Source organism: Xiphophorus maculatus, chromosome 9 (assembly GCF_002775205.1).
Source record: "Xiphophorus maculatus strain JP 163 A chromosome 9, X_maculatus-5.0-male, whole genome shotgun sequence".
Lineage (NCBI taxonomy): Eukaryota > Metazoa > Chordata > Actinopteri > Cyprinodontiformes > Poeciliidae > Xiphophorus > Xiphophorus maculatus.
Genome location: NC_036451.1, coordinates 20,786,533 through 20,813,957, shown reverse-complemented (window position 1 = coordinate 20,813,957; position 27,425 = coordinate 20,786,533). Strand labels below are relative to the sequence as shown.

The 27,425-nt window shown below is 39.8% G+C and overlaps 2 protein-coding genes across 3 annotated transcripts in view; both read left to right on the top strand.

Moving 5' to 3' along the window:
* The window catches only part of dnah8 (dynein axonemal heavy chain 8), a 40,507-nt gene extending 20,827 nt beyond the window's left edge, over positions 1-19,680 (top strand). Inside the window, exons 43-91 of the mRNA XM_014470917.2 lie at positions 49-236; positions 305-391; positions 475-582; positions 667-801; positions 913-1,074; positions 1,180-1,426; positions 2,221-2,462; positions 2,574-2,714; positions 2,795-3,026; positions 3,370-3,512; positions 3,607-3,741; positions 3,843-3,965; positions 4,066-4,279; positions 4,368-4,477; positions 4,559-4,722; positions 4,804-4,993; positions 5,082-5,204; positions 5,291-5,421; positions 6,055-6,208; positions 6,332-6,496; positions 6,659-6,885; positions 6,991-7,109; positions 7,310-7,413; positions 8,050-8,226; positions 8,430-8,597; positions 8,723-8,938; positions 9,480-9,617; positions 9,998-10,125; positions 10,247-10,415; positions 10,501-10,656; positions 10,749-10,904; positions 11,585-11,767; positions 11,898-12,003; positions 12,084-12,336; positions 12,447-12,637; positions 12,718-12,839; positions 12,908-13,023; positions 13,095-13,297; positions 14,411-14,484; positions 15,905-16,057; positions 16,149-16,304; positions 17,270-17,386; positions 17,466-17,567; positions 17,659-17,819; positions 17,918-18,074; positions 18,163-18,315; positions 18,453-18,642; positions 19,049-19,170; positions 19,311-19,680. Of these exons, the coding sequence (XP_014326403.1) occupies positions 49-236; positions 305-391; positions 475-582; positions 667-801; positions 913-1,074; positions 1,180-1,426; positions 2,221-2,462; positions 2,574-2,714; positions 2,795-3,026; positions 3,370-3,512; positions 3,607-3,741; positions 3,843-3,965; positions 4,066-4,279; positions 4,368-4,477; positions 4,559-4,722; positions 4,804-4,993; positions 5,082-5,204; positions 5,291-5,421; positions 6,055-6,208; positions 6,332-6,496; positions 6,659-6,885; positions 6,991-7,109; positions 7,310-7,413; positions 8,050-8,226; positions 8,430-8,597; positions 8,723-8,938; positions 9,480-9,617; positions 9,998-10,125; positions 10,247-10,415; positions 10,501-10,656; positions 10,749-10,904; positions 11,585-11,767; positions 11,898-12,003; positions 12,084-12,336; positions 12,447-12,637; positions 12,718-12,839; positions 12,908-13,023; positions 13,095-13,297; positions 14,411-14,484; positions 15,905-16,057; positions 16,149-16,304; positions 17,270-17,386; positions 17,466-17,567; positions 17,659-17,819; positions 17,918-18,074; positions 18,163-18,315; positions 18,453-18,642; positions 19,049-19,170; positions 19,311-19,598 (7,799 nt within the window). The 3' untranslated portion in view covers positions 19,599-19,680. The remainder of the gene's footprint in view (positions 1-48; positions 237-304; positions 392-474; positions 583-666; positions 802-912; positions 1,075-1,179; positions 1,427-2,220; positions 2,463-2,573; positions 2,715-2,794; positions 3,027-3,369; positions 3,513-3,606; positions 3,742-3,842; positions 3,966-4,065; positions 4,280-4,367; positions 4,478-4,558; positions 4,723-4,803; positions 4,994-5,081; positions 5,205-5,290; positions 5,422-6,054; positions 6,209-6,331; positions 6,497-6,658; positions 6,886-6,990; positions 7,110-7,309; positions 7,414-8,049; positions 8,227-8,429; positions 8,598-8,722; positions 8,939-9,479; positions 9,618-9,997; positions 10,126-10,246; positions 10,416-10,500; positions 10,657-10,748; positions 10,905-11,584; positions 11,768-11,897; positions 12,004-12,083; positions 12,337-12,446; positions 12,638-12,717; positions 12,840-12,907; positions 13,024-13,094; positions 13,298-14,410; positions 14,485-15,904; positions 16,058-16,148; positions 16,305-17,269; positions 17,387-17,465; positions 17,568-17,658; positions 17,820-17,917; positions 18,075-18,162; positions 18,316-18,452; positions 18,643-19,048; positions 19,171-19,310) is intronic.
* Positions 19,681-21,013: 1,333 nt separating this feature from the next.
* Positions 21,014-26,794, top strand: ubxn6 (UBX domain protein 6). Of its 2 annotated transcripts, none has more exons than XM_023339261.1 (11): positions 21,014-21,214; positions 21,555-21,709; positions 22,371-22,435; positions 22,536-22,658; positions 22,790-22,887; positions 23,054-23,129; positions 23,214-23,298; positions 23,640-23,859; positions 24,079-24,209; positions 24,374-24,522; positions 25,873-26,794. In XM_023339261.1, the coding sequence occupies exons 1-11, from the start codon at positions 21,132-21,134 to the stop codon at positions 25,999-26,001; spliced, it is 1,314 nt and encodes a 437-aa protein (XP_023195029.1). In that variant the 5' UTR covers positions 21,014-21,131; the 3' UTR covers positions 26,002-26,794. The 2 variants fall into 2 exon arrangements, with proteins under 2 accessions (XP_023195029.1, XP_005795631.1); XM_005795574.2 differs by having other exon boundaries at positions 21,552-21,709.
* The last annotated feature ends 631 nt before the right edge of the window (positions 26,795-27,425 follow it).

Genomic DNA, 27,425 nt, shown 5'->3' with positions numbered 1-27,425 from the left:
TCAAGCAATGCTGTGAAAATTGAATCTGTGCCAATTGCCTGTTTTTAGGCCTTGCACAGTCAGGTTCCTGGGGCTGCTTCGATGAGTTCAACAGAATTGACCTGCCAGTCCTTTCTGTTGCTGCTCAACAGATCTCTATTGTTTTGACGGCACGCAAGAAACACAAAACCTCCTTTATTTTTACTGACGGAGACTGTGTGGATCTGAATCCAGAGTTTGGGTTGTTTATTACTATGGTAAGAATTATCTTAAGAAAAGATGAAGTCTTTACTATGCCATCTTTTAAAGAAACCTCTTTGTTTAGAACCCTGGATATGCAGGTCGTCAGGAACTTCCTGAAAACCTCAAGGTGCAGTTCAGGACTGTGTCCATGATGGTGCCAGACAGGCAGGTGGGTTAGGAGTGTTTTGACTGAAATAATTCTCCTCCTGTTTACATTTTGTTTAGCGTCTCCTCACTGTTTTCTTTTAACAGATCATCATGAGAGTAAAACTAGCCAGCTGTGGGTTCAACGACAATGTTATTTTAGCTCAAAAATTCTTTGTTCTTTACAAACTGTGTGAGGAACAGCTTACGAAACAGGTGGGAACTTTACACGTTGTCCACAATTACACTTTTTTCCATGATAACTGGCATTTTTGGGACTCAGTCTGTCTTCCTTGTCAGGTCCATTATGACTTTGGACTAAGGAATATCTTGTCTGTGTTAAGAACACTTGGGGCTAGTAAAAGAGCTCGTCCTGATGACACAGAGTCCAGCATTGTGATGAGGGTACTGCGTGACATGAATCTCTCCAAACTGGTATGGGTCCAAGAGTTTAAGTCAAAGTGGCGTGTTTCATTGAATTTTGTTGTATTGTGAATACACATGCATAGATTCAGTCTTGCACACATAAATACATCTTTATTTTAGGTGGATGAGGATGAGCCCCTCTTTCTTAGTCTTATCAATGACCTGTTCCCTGGTATCCAACTGGATTCAAGTACATATGTAGAACTCCAAGCTGCTGTTTCCCATCAAGTGGAGCTAGCAGGTCTTGTCAACCACCCACCTTGGAATCTTAAGCTTGTCCAGGTATCATATGTGCAGATAATTTAGCTCTTGCTAAATGAACAACTTTTTAAAATTATTATTATTGTGCATTTCACCCTAAAAGTTTGCTTCAAATGTTCATGTTAGCTGTATGAGACGGCACAGGTGCGCCATGGACTGATGACTTTAGGCCCAAGTGGAGCTGGGAAGACCGCATCTATCAACATGCTCCAGAGGTCATTGAGTGAATGTGGAATCCCACACAAAGAGATGCGCATGAACCCCAAGGCAATCACTGCTCCCCAGATGTTTGGCCGCCTGGATGCAGCCACCAATGACTGGACAGATGGAATCTTTTCAACGCTATGGAGGAGATCGCTCAAAGCCAAAAAGGGTTTGTAGCGCAAATATTTCTCATGTAATACGAAATCTCATGTTATAAATTATTCTCCATAAAGAAAAAAAAAAGACGGAGCTTTTGAAAGTCAGTATTTTTTTTTAGATATGAGACACTGTTTCATCTCTTGCCACACATGCTAATAATTAATCATGGGTGTTATGCCTAAACATAAAGAAATCAATCTTTTCACTGATCAAATAAATCTTAGTTGACATGTCAACCGCTCCAAGAATTCAGCGTGACGAGGTGAACAAATTTTCATCAGTTCATAGTGTTTTGATAGTGTAGTTCAGCAGTTATCACACTTGTTCTAGATAAGATTTAAGGTCTGGAACAACTAGCGAAAATCAACTCCTTTAGATGGTAAAGGAGTTACCATTTGACTCGCTATTATAACGCTTTTTCTAGTCCACAGGACCCCAAAGCACTTCACACTACATTGATGTCATTCATCCACACATTCACACGCTGTACTAGCACCACCAGGCCCTCTGACCACCTCCAGTTGGCAGGGCGGGTGAAGTGTTTTGCTCAAGGGCACAGCGATGGAGACGAACGTTGTGCCACTTAGGCCAACAACCCACCAATTACAGGATAAACTCCTACCATCGTCTCCCCTTTACTTTGATTTTGCTTGAATTCCAGCAGTCAATGGGCGATAGGCAGGGTCACTCTGGACAGTTTGCCAGTCCATCGCAGGGTTGTATAACTAAACACCTAGAAGACACGTTACATAATCAACTTTTTTTTTAAAAACTACGTTTAGATTGTGGCTTATATATTTTTAGGAGAAGCCATATGGATTGTCTTAGATGGCCCTGTGGATGCCATATGGATTGAGAACCTGAACTCTGTGCTGGACGATAACAAAACTCTGACCCTCGCTAATGGAGACCGCATAGTGATGTCACCAACGTGCAAGCTGGTGTTTGAGGTGCACAACATGGATAATGCCTCTCCTGCCACCGTCTCCCGGGTCGGTATGGTGTTCATGAGCTCCTCTGCTCTCAGCTGGGAACCAATACTCCAGGTACAGTTTATTTTATTCAAATCATAGCAATTGTATGTTCATAAAACCTAAAGAGAAACAATGGTACATAACATGTGGATTGATTAGTTGAAAAAGGTCTTTATTTTGTAGGGGTGGGCCAAAAAACGCAGCGCAAGCGAAGCACAAAGCATTTTGAGTTTATATGACAAAATATTTGCTGACCTTTACTTGTTCATGAAGCAAAGTCTTAAACCTAAAATGGACCTTTTGGAGTGCAACTATATCATGCAGGCATGTATTTCAAGGAAACAATTACAAGGTAATTTAGCATAATGCTTTATGCTCATTTGGATAAACTTCTTTTCCTTCAGTCGGTTAACCTACTGGAAGGTTTTCTGCCAGCCAAGGAAGTACCCGGCTTTGCCGGAAGCAAGCACCTTGAGCGCATCTTTGTCTTTTGTTTGATGTGGAGCGTTGGAGCCATTTTGGAATTAGATGGCAGGGACAAACTAGAAGAGTACATGAGAGCTCATGAAAGCAAGATTGATTTGCCTAAGACAAAGGAAGGAGAGACTATATTTGAGTACATGGTCGACAATAACGGTAAGCTGGAGTATGTAAAATAAGTTATGTGGATGTGTGGCATGAATGTGTGACCACCATTGTTTTTGGTCTTTGCATTTTTGTCAAATTAGTCCCTGTGGGGTCACGGGTGTCTGTTTCTCCAGTGTTCCTGCCTTTTACCTACACTAGCTAGGATAGGTTTCAGGTTCCTACACTCTTAAAGGCTACTGTATCAACATAATCCATCGATTTTCACTTGCTCACCAGAACACACTTTCTAGTAGTCTAGAAGCAGTAGCTTATAACTCTATTTTTAAAATTGTAAAATGTACTTTTTCATTTGTACAATCAAGTGAGGTTTAGATGACAACTTTTGTTTTAGGAGAATGGTGTCACTGGAACAATCACGTTGGGGAGTACATCTATCCAACTGACGACGTGCCCGACTACACTTCCATTCTCGTGCCAAATGTGGACAACACAAGAACCTCGTTCTTGCTAGAAACTATTGCAAAGCAACGCAAGGTAATACCTGCTGCTATAAAAAGGCCTTATTTCCCCTACAAATCTGTTTTTTATATATCTCTGGGTGTAATCCAACAATATTTTATACATTTAGGCTGTTCTGCTCATTGGGGAGCAAGGCACAGCTAAGACAGTGATGATCAAAGCCTATGCAAAGAAGTTTGATCCTGAGATAGACCTCTTCAAATCGCTGAATTTCTCCTCTGCCACTGAGCCCATAATGTTTCAGGTTAAGTCTAATATAATTTTTTTTTTTACGTTATGGTTGAATTTTTACAAGGTTTTTTTTGTTGTTCTTTATTTTTGCACATGCTCATTTTCTACTTCCAGCGAACAATTGAAAGCTACATTGAGAAACGAATTGGCAGCACCTACGGGCCACCAGGCGGACGACGAATGACTGTTTTCGTTGACGACATAAACATGCCTGTTGTCAACAAATGGGGAGATCAGGTCTTGCAAATATTTGCCCTTTTTCCAGTGTTTCCTGCTGAGTCAGTTCAGAAATACACAATTCTTTCTTCTTCTTTTTTTAACGCCATTGTCCAACAAGATCACCAACGAGATTGTGCGCCAGATGATGGAAATGAGTGGCATGTACAATCTTGACAAACCTGGAGATTTCACGATTGTTGAAGATGTACAGATACTGGCTGCCATGATTCATCCTGGTGGTGGAAGAAACGACATCCCAGAAAGACTGAAAAGGCAGTTTACAATCTTTAACTGCACTCTGCCATCCAATAACTCCATCGACAAGATCTTCGGTAGCTTTCGGGAGGGCTCATCGCATTTATTTCCTTCATTTTATTTCATTTTGGACATTTAACATTTTGCCGATTCCTTTTTATTTAGGTATAATTGGCTGCGGATATTTCCATGAATGCAGGCATTTCAAACAAAGTGTAACAGAGATGGTCAAACGTCTAGTACCTGCTGGACGGATTCTCTGGCAGTGGACAAAGGTCAGTATCTTGTGTGAGGTTTAGTATAGCAAACTGTTTTATTAATACTGATGTTACACTGTATGATATTGTCACATTAAGATTAAAATGCTCCCCACACCATCGAAGTTCCACTACATCTTCAATCTGAGGGATTTGTCCAGAATTTGGCAAGGAATGTTAAACGTCAAAGCACCGGAGTGTTACAACATCCCCACACTGTTGGCTCTTTTTAAGAGTGAATGTACAAGGGTGATAGCAGACAGGTAGTGTGCTCACTTTCTCTGGATCCCCACTTGAAAGCCAAAAGTTAGAAGAAAAAGACCTAAGATATAGTTTTATTGCAGGTTTATTAACGAGAAAGACAAAGAGTGGTTTGAGGAGAAATTATGTCGTGCGATCCAAGACATTGATTCGAATCTTATGAATGGACTTCATCACGAGCCATATTTTGTGGACTTCCTCCGCGATGCACCTGAACCGACAGGAGAAGAAGACGAGGATGCCACTTTTGAGGCACCTAAAATTTATGAACTGGTATGAAGTCGTTTTTAATCGCCATTCTTGGTGGAGTTGTAAGATGCAAACTGTCACCCATGAACTGTGTGAACTAACAATTTCTTAGGTCCCAGATTTTGACTTCTTATCAGACAAGCTGAAGATGTATCAGGCTCAGCACAATGAGATCATTAAAGGCATGAACCTTGATCTGGTTTTCTTCAAAGATGCAATGACTCACCTTGTCAAGGTCAGATTTAAAACCAGCATCAGAGATGCAAGTCTTTCAATGGTAGCTTAGTGGACAATGCTAACTTTAGAGTTGCCTTTCTTTAGGTTTCACGAATTATTCGCACCGACAACGGAAATGCTCTGCTTGTGGGTGTTGGAGGATCCGGGAAACAAAGTCTTGCTCGGCTGGGTTCATTCATAGCTGGATACAGCGTCTTCCAGATCACGCTGACCAGGTGAAAACAGCAAACATTTTAAACCAGGGGTGGATAAGTGCGTGATTTTGTTCGGCCCCCAACTGCAAATTAAAAAAAGAATACAACTTTGAAATCAGGCTAAAATAATTAAACATATCATTTTCATACAATGGAAACTGTTAAGTACAACATAAAGATTTTGTATTTTTACCACCAAGCTTTTATAATAAGTAGAACCAGGTCTATCCAGAGTCTCCTGTTAAAAAGCCAACTTTGCTGCACCCATATAAGCTTTTATTGAATTGCTTAAACTTGGCTGAATACATCTAGTGTTTTCAAAGAAAGTGACCCAAATTCTGTTCTTATTACTGGAAATAAATTTGTTCAGTCGAGCAACAAATTTGTTACATTACTGTTAAGTCCTGGATCTACGATGAATAACATCCATGTTGTAAAAAACAAATCCAAAAAAAAGAACTATTATTATTTTCTTGGCCCGCAAGTACTTTTGACTCAGTTTTGGCCTATGTGACAAAAGATGGTGGACGCCTCTGTTTTAGTCCAATTGGAGGGCAGAAGGGTACAAGTTCTATTCTTGTCTTCTGCTGCTGGGCAGTTCTTCCTCCCAAATGCAAGACTATTACTGAATATTTGTGGTTTGCTTTTCGAAAGATCGTACAACATGAATAATTTCAACGACGACCTCAAACTGTTGTACAAAGTAGCTGGAGGTGAGGGCAAAGGCATCACCTTCATTTTCACCGACAATGAAATCAAAGATGAAGCCTTCCTCGAACACCTGAACAATGTGCTTTCTTCAGGAGAGGTGAGATCTTGCAATGATTACAAAACCTTGGAATAGTTAATCCTCTAAGAGAATTTCAGATTCTAAAATGTAAGTTTTTGTTTTCAGTCCTGTTGATTTTATGCTAAATATGCCTGTCTGCAGGTCTCCAATCTTTTTGCAAAAGATGAGATTCAAGAGATCACCCAAAACCTCGTTGGAATCATGAAAAGGGAGTTTCCTCGCACCCCACCAACCTTTGACAACCTTTATGAGTACTTTATAGCGCGGGCGAAAAAGAATCTGCATGTTGTTCTTTGCTTCTCACCAGTAAGTTAAAATGTACATTTGTTAATTAAAAGCAACAGACTTTTCAAAATCTTTTACATTTTGTTTTACTTTTGTTGTTTCTCATATTATTTGAAAACTATAGCACTAAATTGTTTTCATTTCATTCCAAATGATCTTTCTTTGTTTGTCTTCTTTTAATAGGTGGGACAGAAGTTTCGGTCCAGGTGTCAGAAGTTTCCAGGCTTGATATCTGGCTGTACAATGGACTGGTACAGCCCTTGGCCCAGTGAGGCCCTGGTAGCTGTATCCACCTATTTGCTGTCAGAGTTCCCAATGGTCTGTTCTCCTACAGTCAAGACTGCAATGATGGCCACCATGGGAACTTACCACGACAGAGTATCTTCTGCTTGTGAAAGTTACTTTGAAAGGTTTTACATTTGTCTCTTACATTCACACAAATAACATTTACTTTACGTGTTCCTGAAACATTTGTTGATAAAGTGCATGATCTCAAAGTTTTTCTCATTTTTCAGCTTCCGCAGAAGAACTCACGTGACCCCAAAGTCTTACCTCTCTTTCATAAATGGTTATAAATCGTTGTATTATGAAAAGCACGAATTCATCAACACTCTGGCAGAGCGCATGAATGTTGGTAAGACGTTTAGGAAGCTAGGCTAGCCTGCTGCTTACTAATTAACAGGAATAAATGTTTTTAATAAGTTTATTATGCATGAGCTTCACCTTTTGAAGTTGTAGAAGACATTTTAATTTATTCAGATTTGCATGTATAAATACTGCTAGAAGTTTCTTTTTTTTTAATGACTCAGGAAGGATTTTTATTCATATTTACAGGTTTAGGAAAACTGAAGGAGGCCAGTGAGTCTGTGGCTCAACTATCAAAAGATCTTGAAGTGAAGGAAAAAGAGCTGGCTATAGCATCTATCAGAGCAGATGAGGTAAATGATGAACAGGCCGACCTCTTGTGCCCTGCAGAAACAGAAAAATTTACACAGAGTGGTAGTCTGTCATCGTAAAGGCTAAGTACAGTCTTTGATTTAAGGCTTGCTGAACACACGCCACCAGCAGCAGTAACTTTAAGTAGTTTTTCTCGTGTATTAATCAATCTATATTACCGGCAAGTTGTAATGTAGTAATTTTGACCTACTCTGCTTCACAACGTTGGAATGATAAACTGAGATTCCTCAAATATAGATGTCTTAACAGCGTTTCGAGTATCAGAACTTCAGCTGGGCCATTAGAGAAATGCTTTTGTTGTTTCCTTTTAAGCTATTTGATTGTAGATTGGTTTATGAATTTAGATTTAGCTTCAGACAAGTTTATGGCCAGCTGCAAGGTGCCCAAGTTCTCCAAAACTTGCCCAAATCATCCCTCTACAAGGCAACTGTCTTAGATGTTTTCAAATACTTTTAAATTGTGAGTTTGGGACATGTCTATTATTAATATATAGACAAATTATTGCAATTTATTTATTTATTTATTTGGGTTATTTGTAGATGACAATGTAAAAAAAAAAACATCCTGAGGTTTTAATTTTATGTCACGTGACTTTTGTTTTTTGCATTTAAAACTAGGTGTTAGCAGAGGTGACAGTTAGTGCTGAAGCAGCTACCAAAGTGAAGAATGAGGTCCAGGTTGTGAGAGATAGAGCCCAGAGACTTGTGGATGGAATTGAGAAGGAGAAAGCCGTAGCGGAGGGCAAACTGGAGGCAGCCAGGCCAGCTTTGGAAGAAGCAACAGCTGCACTGAATGTGAGTTCTCTGTGACTTAAACTGGGGACTCCATTCACAACTGACTCACTCTTGACAGATTTTCTTTTTCTTTTTTAAATGAGGTGTTCACACTAATAGTCTGGCTATTATTGTACGACTGAAAGACAGGCTATGTTTTCTGCACCTGAACTTATTTGTATATCTACAACTTGAGCATTGTGCTAATCTTTTGTGTATTACAGACCATCAAACCAGCTGACATTGCTACAGTGAGAAAGCTTGCTAAGCCTCCTCATTTGATCATGAGGATTATGGACTGTGTCCTGATTTTATTCACCAAAAAGTTAGACACGGTTACTGTTGATCCTGAACGGCGCTGCATAAAGCCCTCCTGGATAGAAGCAATGAAGGTAAAAGGAAAAGTGCCCTTTTTTTTAAACAACAGAAAGACCTATAACACTCGTCCACTAATAGCATTAGGAAGTTACCACTTGTTTATCTTTGCAAATGGGATTTTTTTTCTTCTGCTCTTTAGCTCCTGAGTAGTCCTGGGTTCTTGACCTCCCTTCAGCAATTCCCCAAGGACCAAATTAACGATGAAACAGTCGAACTGCTTCAACCATACTTTGAAATGGAGGACTACACTATGGAGTGTGCCATGAAAGCATGCGGCAACGTGGCTGGTCTGCTCGCATGGACACGTGCCATGGCCTCGTTCTTCTCCATTAACAAAGAAGTTTTGCCACTCAAGGTTTGTTTTTGAATATTTTTTCTGCTTTTACTTCTTATTTTAAGGGTAGTAGGGAGACGACGTAGGGATTAGCTGGAATTGGCTTCCAAAAGTGATCCCTACCTTTTGAACCACAAACAGGACTTTATTGTATTCAGACCTTACGTGATGTTCCATTTCCAAGTAGCGCATAATTGTGAAGTGCAAGGAAAATTATGCAGGGCTTTCGTGTTTTACAGAATTTTCCTCTCACTTGACTATTATGTACTATTTTGTGAAGAATTATCACATAAAATTTGAATAAAATGCATTTAATCTCAAATGCTTAAGTAGCAAGCAACTAGACTTCTGTTCTTATATCTGAAAGTAGTTTTACCACTTCTTCAAACGCCTTAAAATACATTAGTTTGTGGATGTTATGACAAAATGTTGAAATGTTCAAGGGGTGTACGATGTTTATGCAATGTTATGTATAAAAAAATAGACTTGGACTAAAAAAACGTCTGGTATTCCCTACAGCCTGTTTTTGTTTCTTAAGTTGTGCTGTTATTTTTTTGTCCAGGCCAACCTGGCCATTCAAGAGAACCGCCTGAACATAGCTAATAACGAGCTACACAACGCTGAGGCCACGCTAGCTGAAAAGCAAGCAGAGTTTGATAAAGTGAAGGCTAAATGCGATGCTGCCATGAAGGAGAAACAGGTATTATCTACTCTTCAAAATAAAGTTTGCATTTAACAGTGTAAAAAAAAAATATGACAGCTATTGGGGAATTTTTCTGCCATAATCCAAGAGCACACATTTTCAGACTGAAGGCAGGATTTTGTGCCTTTCGTTCTCAAAACTTTTAATACTTACATTTTCAGTTTAAAAGCAGGACTTCATGTCTTTCTTCTCAAAACTTGTAATGCTTGTTCTCAAAACTTTTGCTCTTTTTCAAATATTCACTGCGCTTTCTCAAACCTCAAAACTTGTCTTTTTTGAGAACAAAGGACATGAAATCCTGCTTTCTGACTGAAAATGTGTGCTCTCGAACTATGGCCAAAAAATTCCCCCTTAGACAACTATTGTTTTGTGCTCAGGACCTGTTGGATGACGCAGAGATGTGTAGGAATAAAATGCAGGCTGCATCTGCCTTGATAGACGGACTTAGTGGAGAGAAGGTCCGCTGGACAGAGCAGAGCAAAGAGTTTAAATCTCAAATAAACAGGTAGGTCACAAAGAAAAAATGGTCTTCCCAGTGTAAGGTGTATTATTGCAAGAGCAGGGGCTTATTTGAAAATACTGATTGCGTTAAATAGGAAATAAATGAATTTTTCTTTTCCTCTTAGACTTGTTGGGGATGTGCTCCAGCTTACTGGCTTCCTTTCATACTGCGGCCCATTCAATCAAAGTTACCGCGACAAGTTGCTGAAGGACTGGCAAGCAGAGCTCCTGAATGACAAAATTCCCTTCTCAGAAAATCTCAACATTATCTCTGCCCTGGTGGATCCTCCGACTGTAAGGATAGCGAGCATCCGGTTTGATTTTACGTCAAAACTAGTTACAGATAAACTCCACTTAAGCTTTCCTGTTCGTCTTTAAGGTAAGCGAGTGGAACCTCCAGGGACTTCCAGGAGACGACTTGTCCGTTCAGAATGGCATTGTTGTCACCAAAGCAACGAGATATCCTCTCCTTATAGATCCCCAGACACAAGGCAGGGCATGGATTAAAACAAAAGAAGCGGAAAATGAGCTTCAAGTAAACAGCCAAATCAAATTGTGTTGATTTTACCTCCACTTCCTTAGTTGCTTTGGTCACCTTGATTAGGGAAACTCTGATCTCTTGTCCAGGTCACATCCCTCAATCACAAGTTCTTCCGTACACATTTGGAAGATTGTCTTTCTTTGGGGCGACCGCTGCTCATTGCAGATATATTTGAAGAGCTTGACCCAGCGCTGGATAATGTGCTTGAAAAAAACTTCATTAAATCTGGGACCAGTTTTAAGGTACTCAGCTATCACTATTATGTGAATTATATCTGCATTTGGTAATTTTTTTTTTCTTAAGTCTTTTACACACTTGTTAAAACCTTCTGTAATATGAGATGGATCAGCTGTGAAAAACTGGATCTCCTCTGCCTCCTCCCTGTGGTCCAACAGCTATCTGCAGAAATAGTTGTAGATAGCTCCTCCTGGCTCTGTCAGTCAGAATCAACCAGACAGAGCCAGGAGGAGGTTGTTAGCGCTGCTAAACTATCTCGTGTATGTGCTCCTCAGACCCTCCCACTTGCTCTCTGTCGCGGTACAGTCTCTTCCCCACAGCAGAGCCTTCTTTGAATGCGCTCGCTCATTAGCATGGCCGCCGTCGATGACAGCAGATAGACAGTTTTCCTGTAAAACTAAGTTGTTTCTCTGCAGGACTTTCACCAGCTTGCTTAGCAGTTCTAAATCCCACCTGGCTCTGATTGGTTGGTTCTGACTGGGAGGGGTGCATTTCTGTAGATGGCAGTAGGACCTAGCAGAGGAGGTCTATTTTTCAGATTCTGTCTCTTGTTATACTGTCATGACAGTAAAAGTTTTATGAAATATGCAGGAAAAAAAAAACATTTTTATAAAAGTTACCCAGTGCAGCAGACAAACTATAAAAATGTTTCCACTCTTGGCTTCTTTGATCCATCTTGGTTTAGGTTAAAGTCGGAGACAAAGAGATATGTATAATGGACAGTTTCCGGCTGTATATAACCACCAAACTGCCTAACCCAGCATACACCCCAGAAGTCAGTGCCAGGACGTCTATCATTGATTTCACAGTCAACATGAAAGGTCTGGAGAACCAGCTGCTGGGGCGAGTCATCCTCAAGGAGAAACAAGTGAGTGCATGCTTTGTTTATTAGCATTTTTATTCCATTTTAAAATGTATTGCTGATAAAAAAAAGTGGTTATTCTTATTAGAGCGTTGCTGTAACACACGCTGACCTTTGGTTGGATTTTGTTGAACAGGAACTAGAAGCAGAAAGATTGAAGCTAATGGAGGACGTAACTGCCAATAAGAGAAGGATGCAGGAACTGGAAGACAACCTGCTGTACAAACTCAGCTCCACTAAAGGTAGTACAGCTGTTGGTGTACACTTCTCGCAAGAGTTTTGACTCATTCCTGATGCATTGTTTGCGCTTTTGTGACTAAAGGTTCCCTGGTTGATGATGAGTCCATGATTGGCATCCTGCGAACAACTAAGCAAACTGCTGCTAAAGTTAGTGAAAAGTTAAGTGTGGCGGCAGAAGCTGAGGCAAAAATCAATTTGGCTCAGGCGGAATATCGTCCCGTTGCCTCTCGCGGCAGCATTCTTTACTTCCTCATCACAGAAATGAGCATGGTCAATGTCATGTACCAGACCTCCCTGGGTCAGTTCCTCAAAGTATTCGATATATCCCTTGAAAGGTAAGCCTTCGCCAAGACTGTTTTTTTGCACAGCAAACCTTATGCATTTAGCACATGCTTTTAAAAATTACACATTTTATTGCCAATATTTATTGACTGTGCCTTTGCAGGTCTGAAAAGTCCTCCAAAACCCAAACTCGAATTGCAAACATCATTGAATATTTGACTTTTGAGGTGTTCAAATACACAATCAGAGGCCTTTATGAAAACCACAAGTTTGTCTTCACGCTCTTGTTGGCCCTGAAGATTGACTTGCAGAATAACAAAATCGAACACAGCAAGTTTCAGATACTGATTAAAGGTATGAACAGTCATTAGCTGGTCTATTTGTTATGATATGCTGTTATATAATAGTAATAACATCTCTGGAAACACATATAGGTGGTGCAGCTCTAGACTTAAAGACCTGTCCTCCGAAGCCATTTAAGTGGATACTGGATATGGTGTGGCTGAACTTGGTGGAACTCAGCAAACTGACACAGTTTGCTAATATCCTAACCCAGGCAAGGCCTTACACCTGAATCTTTTGCAGCTCATACTGTATCGGTGCTGATAGTGGTGCATTTTGTAGGTTTCCCAAAGTGAGAAAAGCTGGAAACATTGGCTAAATCTTGATGCCCCAGAGGAAGGTTTCATTCCTGATGGATACAACTTTGTCGACGTCTTTCACAAACTTTTGCTGATAAGGTGGGATTATTTTTGTGGCTTTCCGTCTTCTGTATGCATTCAAACATGAAATACAACGTTTTATACTACAGATCTTGGTGCCCTGATCGAACCTTGTCTCAAGCCATGAAATACGTAGAAGACTCAATGGGCGCCAGATTTGCCGAACCTGTGATCTTGAATCTTCATGGCACATGGGAGGAAAGTGACACTCGCACGCCCCTAATTTGCTTCCTCTCTATGGGCTCCGATCCCACCGATCAAATTGAAGCCCTTGCCAAAAGACTTGAACTTGGTGAGTCCTCCTCTCCTGGTAGAAGTGGATATTTTTAGCTTCCTATATTATCCCTAAAACAGCATGTCATAAGATTATTTTGACCACATTTACACTTAGAAAAATAGCTCCTGCCTTTACTCTTTCCTAGGCTGTTTTGCTGTAACATTTTTACAACTTCAAGTAGATTCCTTTTCGAGGCAGAAATGATTAATCGGATTAATTATGATGAATTGGAAATTGAAATAATCACCAACTAATTTAGTAATGGGTTAATCCTTAACTGGAGTACACAGACTAAAAGAAAAGTGTATTTGCTAAAAAAATAAAGTTCTCAGAGCAGCCTAAAATATACAAAAATATATGTACATTATGCATTTCAGAAAAAAACAAAACAACCTTTGTAAAAATGCTCTACCTAAAACTCTTCAAGTGTCATAGTTTTAGCTCCATCCAGTTGAAGTTCTGTAAAAACAAAAATTATTTTTGAGCACCTTTTGCTATCTACTTAATAATTGGTTATTCCAAAAATAATGAATAGATTAGCCCTACTAAAGGACAAAGTTTTTCATATGTTGATGTGAAAGGTGTGTTTTTAGCTGCAGACGAATTCTTTTCTACTAATGATCTAGCAAACACAAAAGGAATTCTATTTTGTAGCATTTTAGGCAATAAAGTTTTTATTTTCTTATTTAAGGAGCTAAATTATTTATTTGCATTGTTTGATGTATTTCTAATATTGTATAAAAAGGGCTAAAAGTAAAGTCTTTTTGATTAGACGGCAGAATAATCATGGATTAATCAATAACTAAAACAGTTGTTAGTTGCATCCACACTCCTTTCACTTTTAAGCAACCTGCAAACTTAATAAGTGAGTGCCCAATGCCAACATGTATGCGGTCTGAATACGACAGAAGTCACACCGTCCTATGCGTCATGACATTAACTATAATTTTGTAATTTTCTGTTTTTATTATGCAAAGCACCTTGAACCGCCTTGCTGATGAAATGTGCTTTACAAATAAACTTGATTAACCGACTGATTAAAGATTGATGAGTGGGTAATAAAACTAGAATCTTGCAATGCAAATAAAGTCGGATGAGTTTTGCCCGTGTACATATTGTGTTTTATAGACTGCAGAGCAATATCAATGGGACAAGGACAAGAGGTCCACGCAAGGAAGCTTATCAAGACATCAATGACGGAGGTACATGTACTCTATGTGGGATATTGTCTTCAGTTCCCCCTAACTGACTTTAGCTGTTACAATGCTGGTGTAGAGCCAGTACATAATACACAGGGTGTCCACTTAGCCTTAAAAATTATTAAACTCATGTGTCTAAAATTAGTGCATTAAATTTTTAAAGTAAGTTGGCCTCAAGTATGTTAATCACCGGTCTTAAATTTAGTCTTGACAGAACTATTCCATCTTATATATTTTATGTCGCACAAGATTGTTGCACTCGTACACCATTGTGTTCTGTGACTCAAGACGTTTGAGGCTACTGGTAACTAGCTGTTAATGTGGTCGTGATAGCCAGCTAACTAGGTTTTTTTACGTCCATTATGGGTAAGTGAAAATTTATCAGGAATTGACTGGGCAGCATTCGTACATTTCTGTGGAGATACGTCTTAAATTCCAGTCATAACAGTCTTAAAAAGTTTGAAATTGAAATTTTAAATATCTAATGCCATTCGTTTTGTACCATACATAATTTGTAGGGCTCCGTTAGCAAGCTCTTTTCCCTTGCAGGAGATGATTTTACTGCTCTCTTTCAGCATTTCTTTCCTGTTATTCTTCTGATTGGTGAATTTGCCACTTCTGCTCTTATTGACACTGATGATTGATTTGTCATATCTAAAGGGACGGACTGAAAATTTAAACTTAAAGTGGATCTTTCACTTTGAACTCATGTTGGAGCCTTTGTATAGCAACGGCTCAAAAAGATTCATACCACTGGAAAATTTAATAACTCTCCACAAACCCTCTTCCAGGTCAAAGCTGGGACTCTGGCTGTGTTGTTGTCTGTGCTCTTCATGAGCGTCTTTCTTCCCCTCGCTGCCTCTGCTGTGTTATGGTGGTACTGCAGTTGATTTCACCCTGCTTTACTCTATTCTTCTGGATTCCATATAGTATTCATTCAGGTCGCTTTTGTTGTAAGCTTCCTCGCAGAAGTGCACGCTGCAGAGCGCTGTGCTAGTTGGTATACCGTTGGTGGTGTAATTTTGCCTTCGCAGCTGCATGACTCTAACCCAAGGCTAAAATAAATTGTTTTCCTTCCTGTTGTTTTCCTCTTGGCCCCCTCACAACGTCCAGACAAATTGCAGCCTGTACAGCTGCACATAAACAGGTTTTAACCACACCTGAGCGAACAAAACCTCCTTGAGCTCAGCAATCCTTGTATCTGCCTGCTGTTTCCTATACTTAGACTTTTTATTCCTACCCTGGTTATCAGTTGTCTTTGTAAGTTTGACTTGTCATAATTTTTTCATTAAAACCTTCAAATTCATTTGCCGCGTATCCGTATCTCTGCATTTGGGTCCAACTTCAAACCTACGACACGTCATGACAGTTTTCAAGCTACTTAAGCCAGATTATTGAACATTTAACTTGATCTGTTGTACAGGGAGGCTGGGTCCTTCTGCAAAATTGTCACCTGGGGTTAGAGTTCATGGATGAGCTGCTTGAAACGGTCACAGTAACGGAGGACGTGCATGAGACTTTCAGAGTGTGGATCACCACAGAACCACACAATAAGTTCTCTATTACACTCCTGCAGGTAACACAGAGTAAACTTTACATTCTGACCTACTGGTAACTTAAACAACTACTTTAGCACACAAATATCCTTCTCCTCTTTGTCCCCTTAGTCTTCTATCAAGTTTACCAACGATCCCCCACAGGGAATACGTGCTGGCTTGAAACGAACATTTGCAGGAATCTCACAGCACCAGCTGGAAGCGAGCAACCTGCCCATGTGGAAGCCCTTGCTGTACGGTGTGGCCTTCCTTCATACTGCTGTGCAGGTGACTGTCTTTAAACGACATTGCTGCCTTTCTTTTTTCTTTTATTTATTTTTTTTAAGATGAGCATAATATACGACGGAGCAGGTTAAGAAAATGAAAAGTACAAAATTACGAGAATAAAGTCAAAATGATACAAGGATGAAGTCGTAATAATACAACTTTATTCTCATAACATTGTGACTTGTACTTGAAATATTATGACTTTATTCTCATGTTATTTCAACTTTATTCTTATACAGCTCTATTCTTGTAATAATATGACTGTTCTTATAAAAAATACATTTACAACTTAGTATGTCAATAATACTCTTGTAATAATAGATGCAGACCGGCGAGAACCAAAAATGTGCTTTGACAAAATGAGTGACTTGTAAATAACCAGAACTTTTTTTTTTAACATACAGTCCACTGAAAATGTTAAAAATGCCTTTATTGGGAAAACTGGGTTGAAAAAAAAATTATACTTTAGAGCAGTGGGTTCCCAAATATGATCCTCAAGCACTCCTGGTCTGCATATTTTAGATGTATCTCTGTTCCAGCACACTTGATTCAAATGACTGCATGACGTCCTCTGCACCCACCAAATGCTGCAGAAGCCTGTTAATCCCCCGTTCATTTAAGTCAGGAGTTTGGAAGCAAGGAGTCTGAAAACATGCTGGGCCGATGCTTGATGAACCGGTTTGGGAACCACTGCTTTAGAGTAAAATTTTAATTTTTTTTTTTTTGTCTTGTTAGTTGAGCTTTAAAGTTGTAACTAGATAATGTGATAATGTATCCCTAGATATTAAAGTACATCAATGTTTTGAGTATTCCAGTAGAACGTAGTACTTGCATTCTTAAAAAAACAAAAAAGAACAATGAGCATTTAACATCTAAGATTTTTTTGAAAAATGTCTGCAGTTTCTGATTTTCTATGATGTTCTAGTCAGTGAGGGGAATTTAAAGCTGTTGCTTTTTTGTCACAGGAACGCCGCAAATTTGGGCCTTTGGGTTGGAACATACCTTACGAGTTCAACTCGGCTGATTTCTCTGCAAGTGTGGAGTTTGTTGAGAGACACTTGGATGATTGTGGGCCCAAGCAGGTAAGGATGAATCAAAAACGGTCCAAACGTCTGGAGGTCTCTGCCGAATTCATTAGTTTGTCCTTTTTTCCCGCCGCAGGATGTTTCATGGGTAACGGTGCGATACATGCTAGCTGAAGTGCAATACGGAGGAAGGGTCACAGACGACTACGATAAACGCCTGCTGAAGTGTTTTGCTCGAGTACTGCTCCCAGTCTTGTCTTAATTAGTTCCTACAAGTCCACTATAGTAACATTTCTGAAATATGTAAGACTATATGCTTTTAACTGCAGGTGTGGTTCAGTAAGAAGATGCTAGACCCATTATTTGTCTTCTACACGGGCTACAGAATTCCTGTTTGTGAGACAGTTGAGGAGTACATGCACTACATCCAGAGCTTGCCTCCTATTGATGCACCCGAAGCGTTGGGCCTGCATTCTAATGCCGATATCACGTAAGATGCTGGATTTATGTGAAGCGCCGTTAAGAGCAAAAACCTGACGTCTGACATGGCTAGCGTCACATTTCTGCTGCATTTTAAACATTTCATAGATATCAGGCAAACACGTCCGCTGAAGTGTTGGACACGATCACCAATATTCAGCCAAAGGAAAGCGGAGGAGGCTCAGGTGCAACTCGAGAGTCCATTGTTTACCACTTGGCAGAAGACATGTTGGAGAAATTGCCTGTCGATTATGTGCCACATGAGGTCAGGTTTAATCTTTTTTTTATTATTTTTTTTATTGCACTAGTTCTTTTAGCCACGAAATCTGAAATGTGTATCTTCTTGAATGAAGGTCAAAGCCAGGTTGCAGAAGATGGGCGCTCTAAACCCGATGATTATCTTCCTGCGTCAGGAAGTGGATCGAATGCAGAAAATAATCACTGTGGTGCGCACTAGTCTGATGGACCTGAAGTTGGCTATAGACGGCACTATAATTATGAGCGATGTAAGACTTCTGTTTGTAAATGTTTTATGTTCATTTCAGCATAAATTCTTTGAAGGACAACTGCAAATACTTTACATTTAAGCTCATTTCCAAAGCATGGAAATGAGCTTCCCGCTGAGCTATACTTTCTTTCCTAGAACCTCCGTGACGCCTTGGACAACATCTTTGATGCCCGTGTTCCCAGCCTGTGGAAGAACATGTCCTGGGAGTCTTCCACTTTGGGCTTTTGGTTCACTGAACTTCTTGAGAGAAACAAGCAGTTCGACAGCTGGGTGTCTGAAGGCAGACCAAAAACCTTCTGGATGACTGGGTTCTTTAATCCACAGGGTGGGTTTTATTATGCTGACGCAGATTTACACTGACGTTGTGACTAATTAGAAAATAACTAGAAAATACTCCACATTTCTTGTCAATGAGGCGGCAAGAAGAAGAAAGTTTTCTCTTGCCAGAACATGTAAGAAAATAACTCAAGTGCAGAACTCCTGAAAACTCTTCATAGCCCACTGCAGCATATGTCCATTTAATACCCACACACTCGCTTCGAATTTCTGACTATAATAATCGTCAAACACCACACAAGGCACTCCATCATTCTGTTCTTTCAGGCTTGGAAGTCCATGCAGCTCGTCCCCTTACCCCCATTCAAGACAGAGCTTTTTCTTTTACGTGTTAAAAAACCATTATGTGATTGGTTAATTGACTGACTGATGCCAACACCCTGTAATGTCTACAGGTTTTCTCACAGCCATGAGGCAAGAAGTAACCAGGGCCAACAAAGGCTGGGCTTTGGACACCGTCACACTTAACAACAAAGTTTTGAAAAAGGCAAGGGATGAAATCACTGGCCCACCGACGGTGAGTTTCTTGCCACTTTTTGTCCGGCAGTCATAGCTGTGAGGAGCAATAACAGCAGGTGTATCTGCAAGGGAAAAAACAAAACAAAAAAAAAAACTAAACCGAAACCTACTTTGTCATCAACTTTGTTTCCTTAACAGGAGGGAGTTTACGTCCACGGTTTGTACCTGGAAGGTGCCGGCTGGAACAGAAAGAACATCCATCTTAGTGAGCCCTCGCCCAAAGTGTTGTTCACGCCCATGCCCGTGATCCACATGTTTGCCATCAGGTCCACTTCGCCCCTTGACCCTAAGCTTTACAGCTGTCCAATCTACAAGAAATCAAGACGAACAGACCAGAACTACATCACAGCAGTGGCGTTGCCGACCATCCTGTCACCAGATCACTGGATCATGCGCGGGGTCGCTCTGCTCTGCGACATTACATAAGCATAGGCTGCGTCATGCCTTCTAGGTGTTCAGTAACTACGTGCCGATTCACATTTGTCTCTCAGACAATGCTGGATACCTTTTTTTGTTGTTGTTCTAAATCAGTAAATAAACATTTGTCTGAAAGCATATTTTGTGTTTTGAAAGATTTCATTCATTTAGATTAGGTGGTGTAGTTGTTAAAAATTACAAGCGAATAAGGTGATGTGGGTATTTTAGAAACTGCTGCTCTACTTGGAGTTTCACACACAAACATCTCTGGTTCTGGTTCTGTTTATTCCACCTTCCTAGGGTAAATCTTCGAGGGCGGACAGGCCAAGACTGGCCTGGAAAAGATCCGAGCAGTATTCTAGAAAGCACTTCCAGAATACTGTCTCCTCTATTTGAAAAATAGTGAAATCACTTAAAGTGTGAAAATCCTCAGCACCAATAACATGCTTTTGAGAAATGTGGCTACAGAGTATATAAAAGAGAGTCAGCCAGAAGACGAACAGCTTGGCCTGAAGAATTGCTCCCAGGCTCCCCACAGTGTTATAACATTATTCATGAAGTTTCAGTAAATATGACATTGTTTTTTTTCTTTAAATTTGATCAATTAAACAGGAAAATGCAATGTTATGCGCTATTAGGTTACACAGGAGCTGTCATCGGTCAGACATTAAAGTGGGATAATAAAAAGAAAAGGTCACAGTGGTAAACCATAGTCTGATATCTAATGTTTCAAAAGTTTTAATGCCCTTTAGCTCATACTACAACCACAAAAGTCCATATATTTTAATGGCAAATTCTGTAATTGTCCACAACAAAGTAATATAGTGCATTATTGTGAAGTAGAGGTATATATAGAAGTTAAATTTTTGCCCCTTTTGTGATGTCTAATAGAATAATTTGATCATTTTAATTTTGGGATGTCAGAGTGGAGAGAGTGAGTTTCAGTTCACACCATTGCTTTTCAGATTTTTACATGTAAAGAACTTAGAGAAATCCTTTTTCTTCTCCTTCACAGTATAAAGTACTGCATGTTGGTCTGTCATGCAATTTTGAGTAAAACATATTGAAGTTGGTCGTTTTACCAAAGCAAATTGTGAAATAGGAGTTTGAAAACATATTCCAATGAACCGACAGAGCAACGTCACTCTGTTGCAGATACAAAACAAGATGCCTGATAACAAGAATGAGGAAGAGGAACCGGGGAAGAAAGGTTTGAAAGTTCCTACTGAAACAAATATCGAAATGAAGCTATTAAACGTTTTTTGTTGTTGGTGTTGTTTCTAATTTGACCTTCAATAATAGCTTTTATTTAAACGCTAGTATAATGCGCATGTAAAGACTGGTTTTGTCTTTAAGAGCTAGGTCTATTCCCCACCACAAGGGGGCGACGTAACTATTTCGTGAGGCGGAAGCAGTTTGTTTTTTATGGATTTTGTTTTGGTTCTCCAACTCCTAGCTAAGTGCAGCTTGCTGCTGTAGAGCTGCTGATATTTTATTTCTGATGTTTTTTGTTTTTTTTTCTTTAATTGACAACTACGGAAGATGAAGAAGTTCTTTGACGACTTTAAAAAGGACATAAAATTTAAATCTGCAGGACCCGGGAAGAAGTTAACGGAAGATGCAAGGCAAATATAACGATTTATTGCTTTCTGCGGCGCTAACTATTGATTTAAAAAATAAACACAAACAATTCATATGTTGGCTTTCTTGTGTAGTTTTTTATTATTATCATTTTAATCTACGAGTACATAACTAATGTAATGCAAAGACGGTGGGAAACGCCCAGCTAACTTTGACCAGCAGATAATCCATCAACAAGCTTAGATCGCTAAATAAAGAAGCCACCTGATAACTAAAAGACGAAACAGTGCTGCCATCTGTGTCGTAATCAACGTCGTTGCATGTTGTAACTCGTGGAGGTCTGACCTGAACTCATGACATGTTGGTGACATGTCGCTTCAGCAGCAAGCCTGCGGTGGCGCCGAGCAGCTCCAGCAGCAAGCAGAGTCGGCATGCTCCCAGCGAAGGAGCACAGATGGCAGGGGCCGCGGCCCTGGCCCGGATCGAGCAGAAGCAGCGGCCCAAGGTGCACACCTCCCAGGACGCTATCAGGAACCAGGGTGAGAAACGCACAGTCCTGAACCCAGACTCACCTGAACCCAGCTCCCGAGTACCGCTTTGGTTAAATACACCAACAAATGCAACTAATGATTATTTTAGCAAATGGATTATTATATTGCTTATTCTGATGATTAACCAAATACAAAAATGGTCACATTCTTTGGATTTTTTTTTTATTTTGCCTCTTAAACCTTTTTTATACAGTATTAGAGATGCATTTAAATAAATAATGCAATTCCTTTTTAAAACAAAAAATAACCTAATTGCCTAAATTCAATTCCAGCATTCCTTTAGTGCATGTTTGATTATTTGTAGCAATGGATACATCTGCCAGCTGCTTATTTAAAAAATAGTTCTTTTTTTATTTACCCCTTAGCAACTGTCATGAAATTTACTGAGCACTCTGCATAAAACCTGTTGTAAAAACCTTCAGAAGATGCAAATATAAACATACTATGAAAAGAACTGCTATTGTTTAGCAGCAGTCTAGAGTCTGAATTATGATGAGAACTTGCAGCACACACACACACACCTCTTTAAATCACAGCATTGACTGAACTGTACAACCACTGTGTACAGTAAAGCAAACACTTAACACTTAGATTTTGTTTAGTCTTGCAAGAATCTGGTTAAATAATGCCAGTTTTCTTTGCTTCACAGTTAAAAGAGAACTGGAGGCGGAGGCAGCAGCTCTGGCTGAGAAGGAAAATGAAGTCACAGCTGAGGTACATCCAGGCTTGTAGCGCGTTCGTCTCGGTTTAGACACTTTATTTAATGAGCAAAAAGTGTAATAGCTGCAGTTATGGACAGTCATTTCTGTTCCAGGGATCCAAAGTGAAAGACGCGGCCTGCCTCTCTGTGTCCGGCGTTTACTTCACCTGCCCTCTCACCGGAGCCACGTTAACCAAGAGTCAGAGGGAGGTGCACATTAAAGAGGCCATTCTGATGGTACATATCCTCAACTCTTTGAAACCACAATATGCCTGAACTTTTTTCTAAACATTATAAGGGGATTTAGAACGAGATTAAACGTGATCCTGCTGGTGTTGGCAAAACACGGTGTGTGTTTTTACCGTCAGCGCTTCGAGGAGGACGATATCGAGGCTTCTGTTATGATGGTCCACACATTTAACAAAGACAGAGAGAAAGTGAAGGCAGCTGTGGACATCATCAGCAAGTAAATTTTGAATATATTATATTATATAGGCTTATATATGTTTATATTTTAACTTATCCATTTTTTCCTGCTACTCCCCCACATACCAGTCTCTCTCTTGTACCTTATATTTGCTTTTAAAAGCTTATTTGATCTGACTTTTTTTTTTCTTTTTTTTTTTTTACAGGTATGTTGACAATATATGTAAGAATCCATCAGAGGAGAAATACAGAAAGATAAAAGTTAGCAACAAGGTGTTCCAGGTGAGCTCAAAGCCAACGTTCAGAACTAGGAAAATTTTAAATAATTTTTAAACATTTTCAAAATCACTCTTCAATTTGTTACAGGAAAAAGTAAGTCCTGTGGAGGGCAGTCGGGAGTTTCTGCAGGCTGTGGGCTTTATAAGTGTTATGCTTCCTGTAGAGGCCCAAGGTGAATTTCTCCTGCTGTTTTCATCCCAGTGCCTTACAAAGTCTTCATAGCGTTTAACTTTTCACAATCTATCAGGTTTCAACCACAAACACATTTAGCAAACAAATGCATTTTATGTGATAGACTAACAAAATGTTCCGCTTTAGTGAAGTTGAATAAAAAACTGATGCAGTTTTCCAAAAAAAAGAAAAAAAAAGTCTAATGTGTTTTCACATTCACCCTTTGTATACTGTGATACCCTAAAATAAAACCAAAAGCCTTTAAAAATTCGACTTGTATAACAGCAGCGCTTAGTCAGTGTCTACATTTTGTAACCCATGTTTACGTTTGACGCGGATCAGAGGAGGAAGAGGAGTTCCTGGTGTTGCCGGAGCAGAGTGACGACGCCCTGGAGCTGATGAAGGAGCGGAGGGACCGCCTTCAGAGGGGAGAGCCGGTCAGAGCCCAGCTGGACCGGCAGCCTCAGGCTTTCCGACCGTCTCCCAACGCGCAGCGCTTCGAGCTGCCGCCCGAGTTCTACAACCTGTCGGCGGAGGAGCTGAAGAAGGAGCAGCAGCAGAGGTGACGTCACTGCAAACAAAACACTAAATCGTTCCGTGTCTTTTTGGTCCAGTTTCTGGTGCGAATATGTTAGTGCACTTGAAATACAACAAAACTGACTTGCAAGAAACTTTTCAGCAAGAAATAGGAGCTTGTTTTAAGTCAACAACTCCTTAGTATTGGTGAAAAAGGTGCTGGCTCCACCGACAGATTATTTCACTTACTGCTTATTTTTCCCAGAACGGAACTGGTGGAGAAGAACGCCATGCTTCGCACAAAAGCCATGAGGGAGAGGGAGGAGCAGAGGGAGAGGAGGAAATACAACTACACCCTGCTCAGAGTCAGACTGCCTGATGGGAACCTGCTGCAAGGTAAGCAGCAGCCAGGCCTCAGTGAACAGCTTAGTGTTAGTGGCTGCACTGACAGGCATAATGAGTTACAGCATTTAACTTCCCTTTAGAATCTATAAAGTTTCTTTTTTGTTTTGTTTTCCTTGAGCTGAACTGTATTGAGCGGTGTGTGATGTCTTTTCCAGCCACGTTTTATGCCTGGGACCGTCTGCCGGCACTCTTTGAATTCGTCCGGGAGTCTCTGATGGACGGCTGGCAGCCGTTTGAGCTCATCGCCCCCGGAGGGCAAAAGCTGCAGGAGTCTGAGGAGGTCACTCTGGTCGAATGTAACTTGGTGAGTTAAAGGTTTGCGTTGGAAACAAGCGATGCTAAGCACACTTAAAGCTGCAGTGTGTACCTTTGGGTTTTTTTACGTATTTGCTAAAACTATACGCATTTTCTTTGGCCATATAATTGCGCAAATTTGAATTACGAAAATAAATTAATTGATTAATGGAAATGGGTCGATTAAAAAAAAAACTGCAACAGGTTTTTCACTAAAAGTTTTTGCGGTAGGATGAGGTGGTTGCATCAAAATTAGTGTCATTTGCAAAACTGCATTTTTGCAAAACTGCAACATGACTTATGACAGATAAGTCATGTTGATCCGGTTGTGATCAACAACCGGATGTGTTACCACATCCACAAACACCACAACCGGCCACAAACACAGGCGGAGAAGATGAAGAAGATGCTGGCGCCACGTGTTTTTTAATGATTAACAAACTTATTCACATGTAATTTAAATTGCGATTCTTATCTAATGGAAACGGCTTTTCGACATTAGTGGAATATCGACACAGTTTTGCACACATTTGTAATAGAAACGCAGCTAAATTGTGATAATCTGTTAAAGAAGTTGTTTTTCGTTTTCACAGATTATCTCGCTCATGTTATACTGTCAAATTTGAACAAATATGTAAAAGAAAAAAAATCTACAGTTAAGTGACAGATCAGATAAATCATTCATCCTACTGTGGTTACATCAGTTTGACCTATTTTCAGTTTATTTGGATGCAATTATTTATTTTTAAGGAGTCTAATTTGCCCTTTGCTCATTTTAACAAAGAGAAACAAAAACTAAATGCGTTCTGTGCTACTTGACTGGATTTATATCAGTCTGGTTTATTTGATCAGCGAGTTAAAAATTATTTAAGTTAGAACTTTATACCAGCTTTATCAGACGGGACCTCTGTAGTTCTAGTAGTAATACCTCACCAGCACAAAGTAGCGCAAAGTTGTGCTTAGAAAAGGTATGACTTTTCTAAATTTGAACATTGCAGGAAACTGCAAGTTTCGTTTGGGTAAATTTGAAGGCTATTGTTTGTGCTGGGTTTTATTTAGGGGTATCAAGGTACTGAGAACTAAAAAAAAAAAAAAAAAAACTATTAGCAGTTTTTAGTTGTAAAAAAAGGAAATTAAAACCATGTATCCCATTCCATTCACTGCGCAATTATGCTGTATGTTATGCTAGCTGTTCACATAAAATCCCAATAAAATACGAGGAAGTTTAATGAATTCATTTTGTAAGTTTTGTATCTGATTCATGGTCTTGTTTGCTCTTGTCATTAAATAAGGTCACTTAAAGAGAAAAAAAAAAAAGACAAGTAGGAGGGATGTGTTTTAAACTCTGTTATTATTCCAGGTGCCCGCTGCCCTGCTCACGTTTGCCTGGGATGCAGCCGTGCAGGCGGACATTGCCGCTGCAGGCGGGAAGAGCTCCGCCGCCCTCCTCAAACCGGAGCTGCTGGAGAGAATTCAAACCCTGAGCTGAGCGGAGCGGAGAGAGGGCGCCCTCTGACCCCTACTACCGCCTCCCTCTTCCTCACTAGCTGCCGAGGTGAAGTTGCCCCTTGGAGCAGTGCTGTATTTATTTTTACAAATTCTACTTAAAGTTAAAGATAGTAGCGCGGCAACTTCACCCTAAGGGATTTGTTTTAAACCTACCCCCCTCTCTCTCTCTCTTTCTCTCTGCATGCGGGGACGCAGTCGCCCTCCGACATGTCTCAGCAGCCATTTGTATTAAAGGAGAGACACTACTAACATGTGACGGACATGTTTGTCTACGTTTCCCCCCGCGGTGTCTCGGCTCATTGTAGAAGTTGCATAGTTCGGTTCGGTGGTTTAATGGAAATCTCGAAGCGACCGCTTTCTTTCGTCAGTGTTCAAGGTGAACTCCGTGTCGGCTGTGTGAACTCGTCACGTGACTCCGTAACTGTAATCGCGCGCGTGAGCTCCTGCTGCCTGTTGGTCGTCCGCTCGGCCTTGGCGTGCCGCTCTTTCCCGTGTTGTACAGCAGATGAATCAGAAGTCAAATATTGTTTTTATATATATATATATATATATATATCAACCGGAGAGTTTAATAGCAGTACTTAACGTCACGATGCTGGCTTGTGCATCTTAATAAACTAGAGACACCTTGAAAAGGTTTGATTCAGTTCGGTTAATTCAAGCTTGCAGCTATGAAAACCGCAAATTTAGTTTCTATTGACATTAAAGCAGTCATTATTTCAAATGTATTTTGATGGAAATGTCTGCCTACTGAAGTAACTTTTCTAATATATATATATATATATATATATATATATATATATATATATATATATATATATATATATATATATATATATATATATATATATTATTTTTTTCTTTTTTGCACTGACTTTCGACTTCATAAAACTTCAAATCATCACTAACTGTGGAAACCTTCCACCCTTTCCTGAAGCATCTTGGATTTTGGACATCGCCACTCTGCCCTCCACACTCCAAAATCGTAATTCCCAAATAAATTACAAAATGTAATTTTTGCAATTTATTTGGATCAATTGCTTTGGTCTCTGTCATGTCTTGAATCTCGTCCAACAAATTATTTCTGTATTTTAAAAAAAGTATTGAGATTTTTCTCAGAAACTGAATTTTTTGTTTTTTCATGAGCTGCGAGACATAAATACCAAACTTAAAAAATAAATGCCTGAAATAATCAGCTGATGTTTGTTGGGCCTGCAAAGTAAGAGTCTGACTTCCTGAATTTTAAAATCACTGAAGAATAATTTAATTGATTGAGACACACATGTACTTTAGCTGTTTAAAGCACTGTGAAGGATCATTTGAGACCTGTAGGAAATCAAAAGATTTGTTTATTTTGTAATAATACTCTGTTCATTATGGCCACTAAGGGGATAAACGATAATA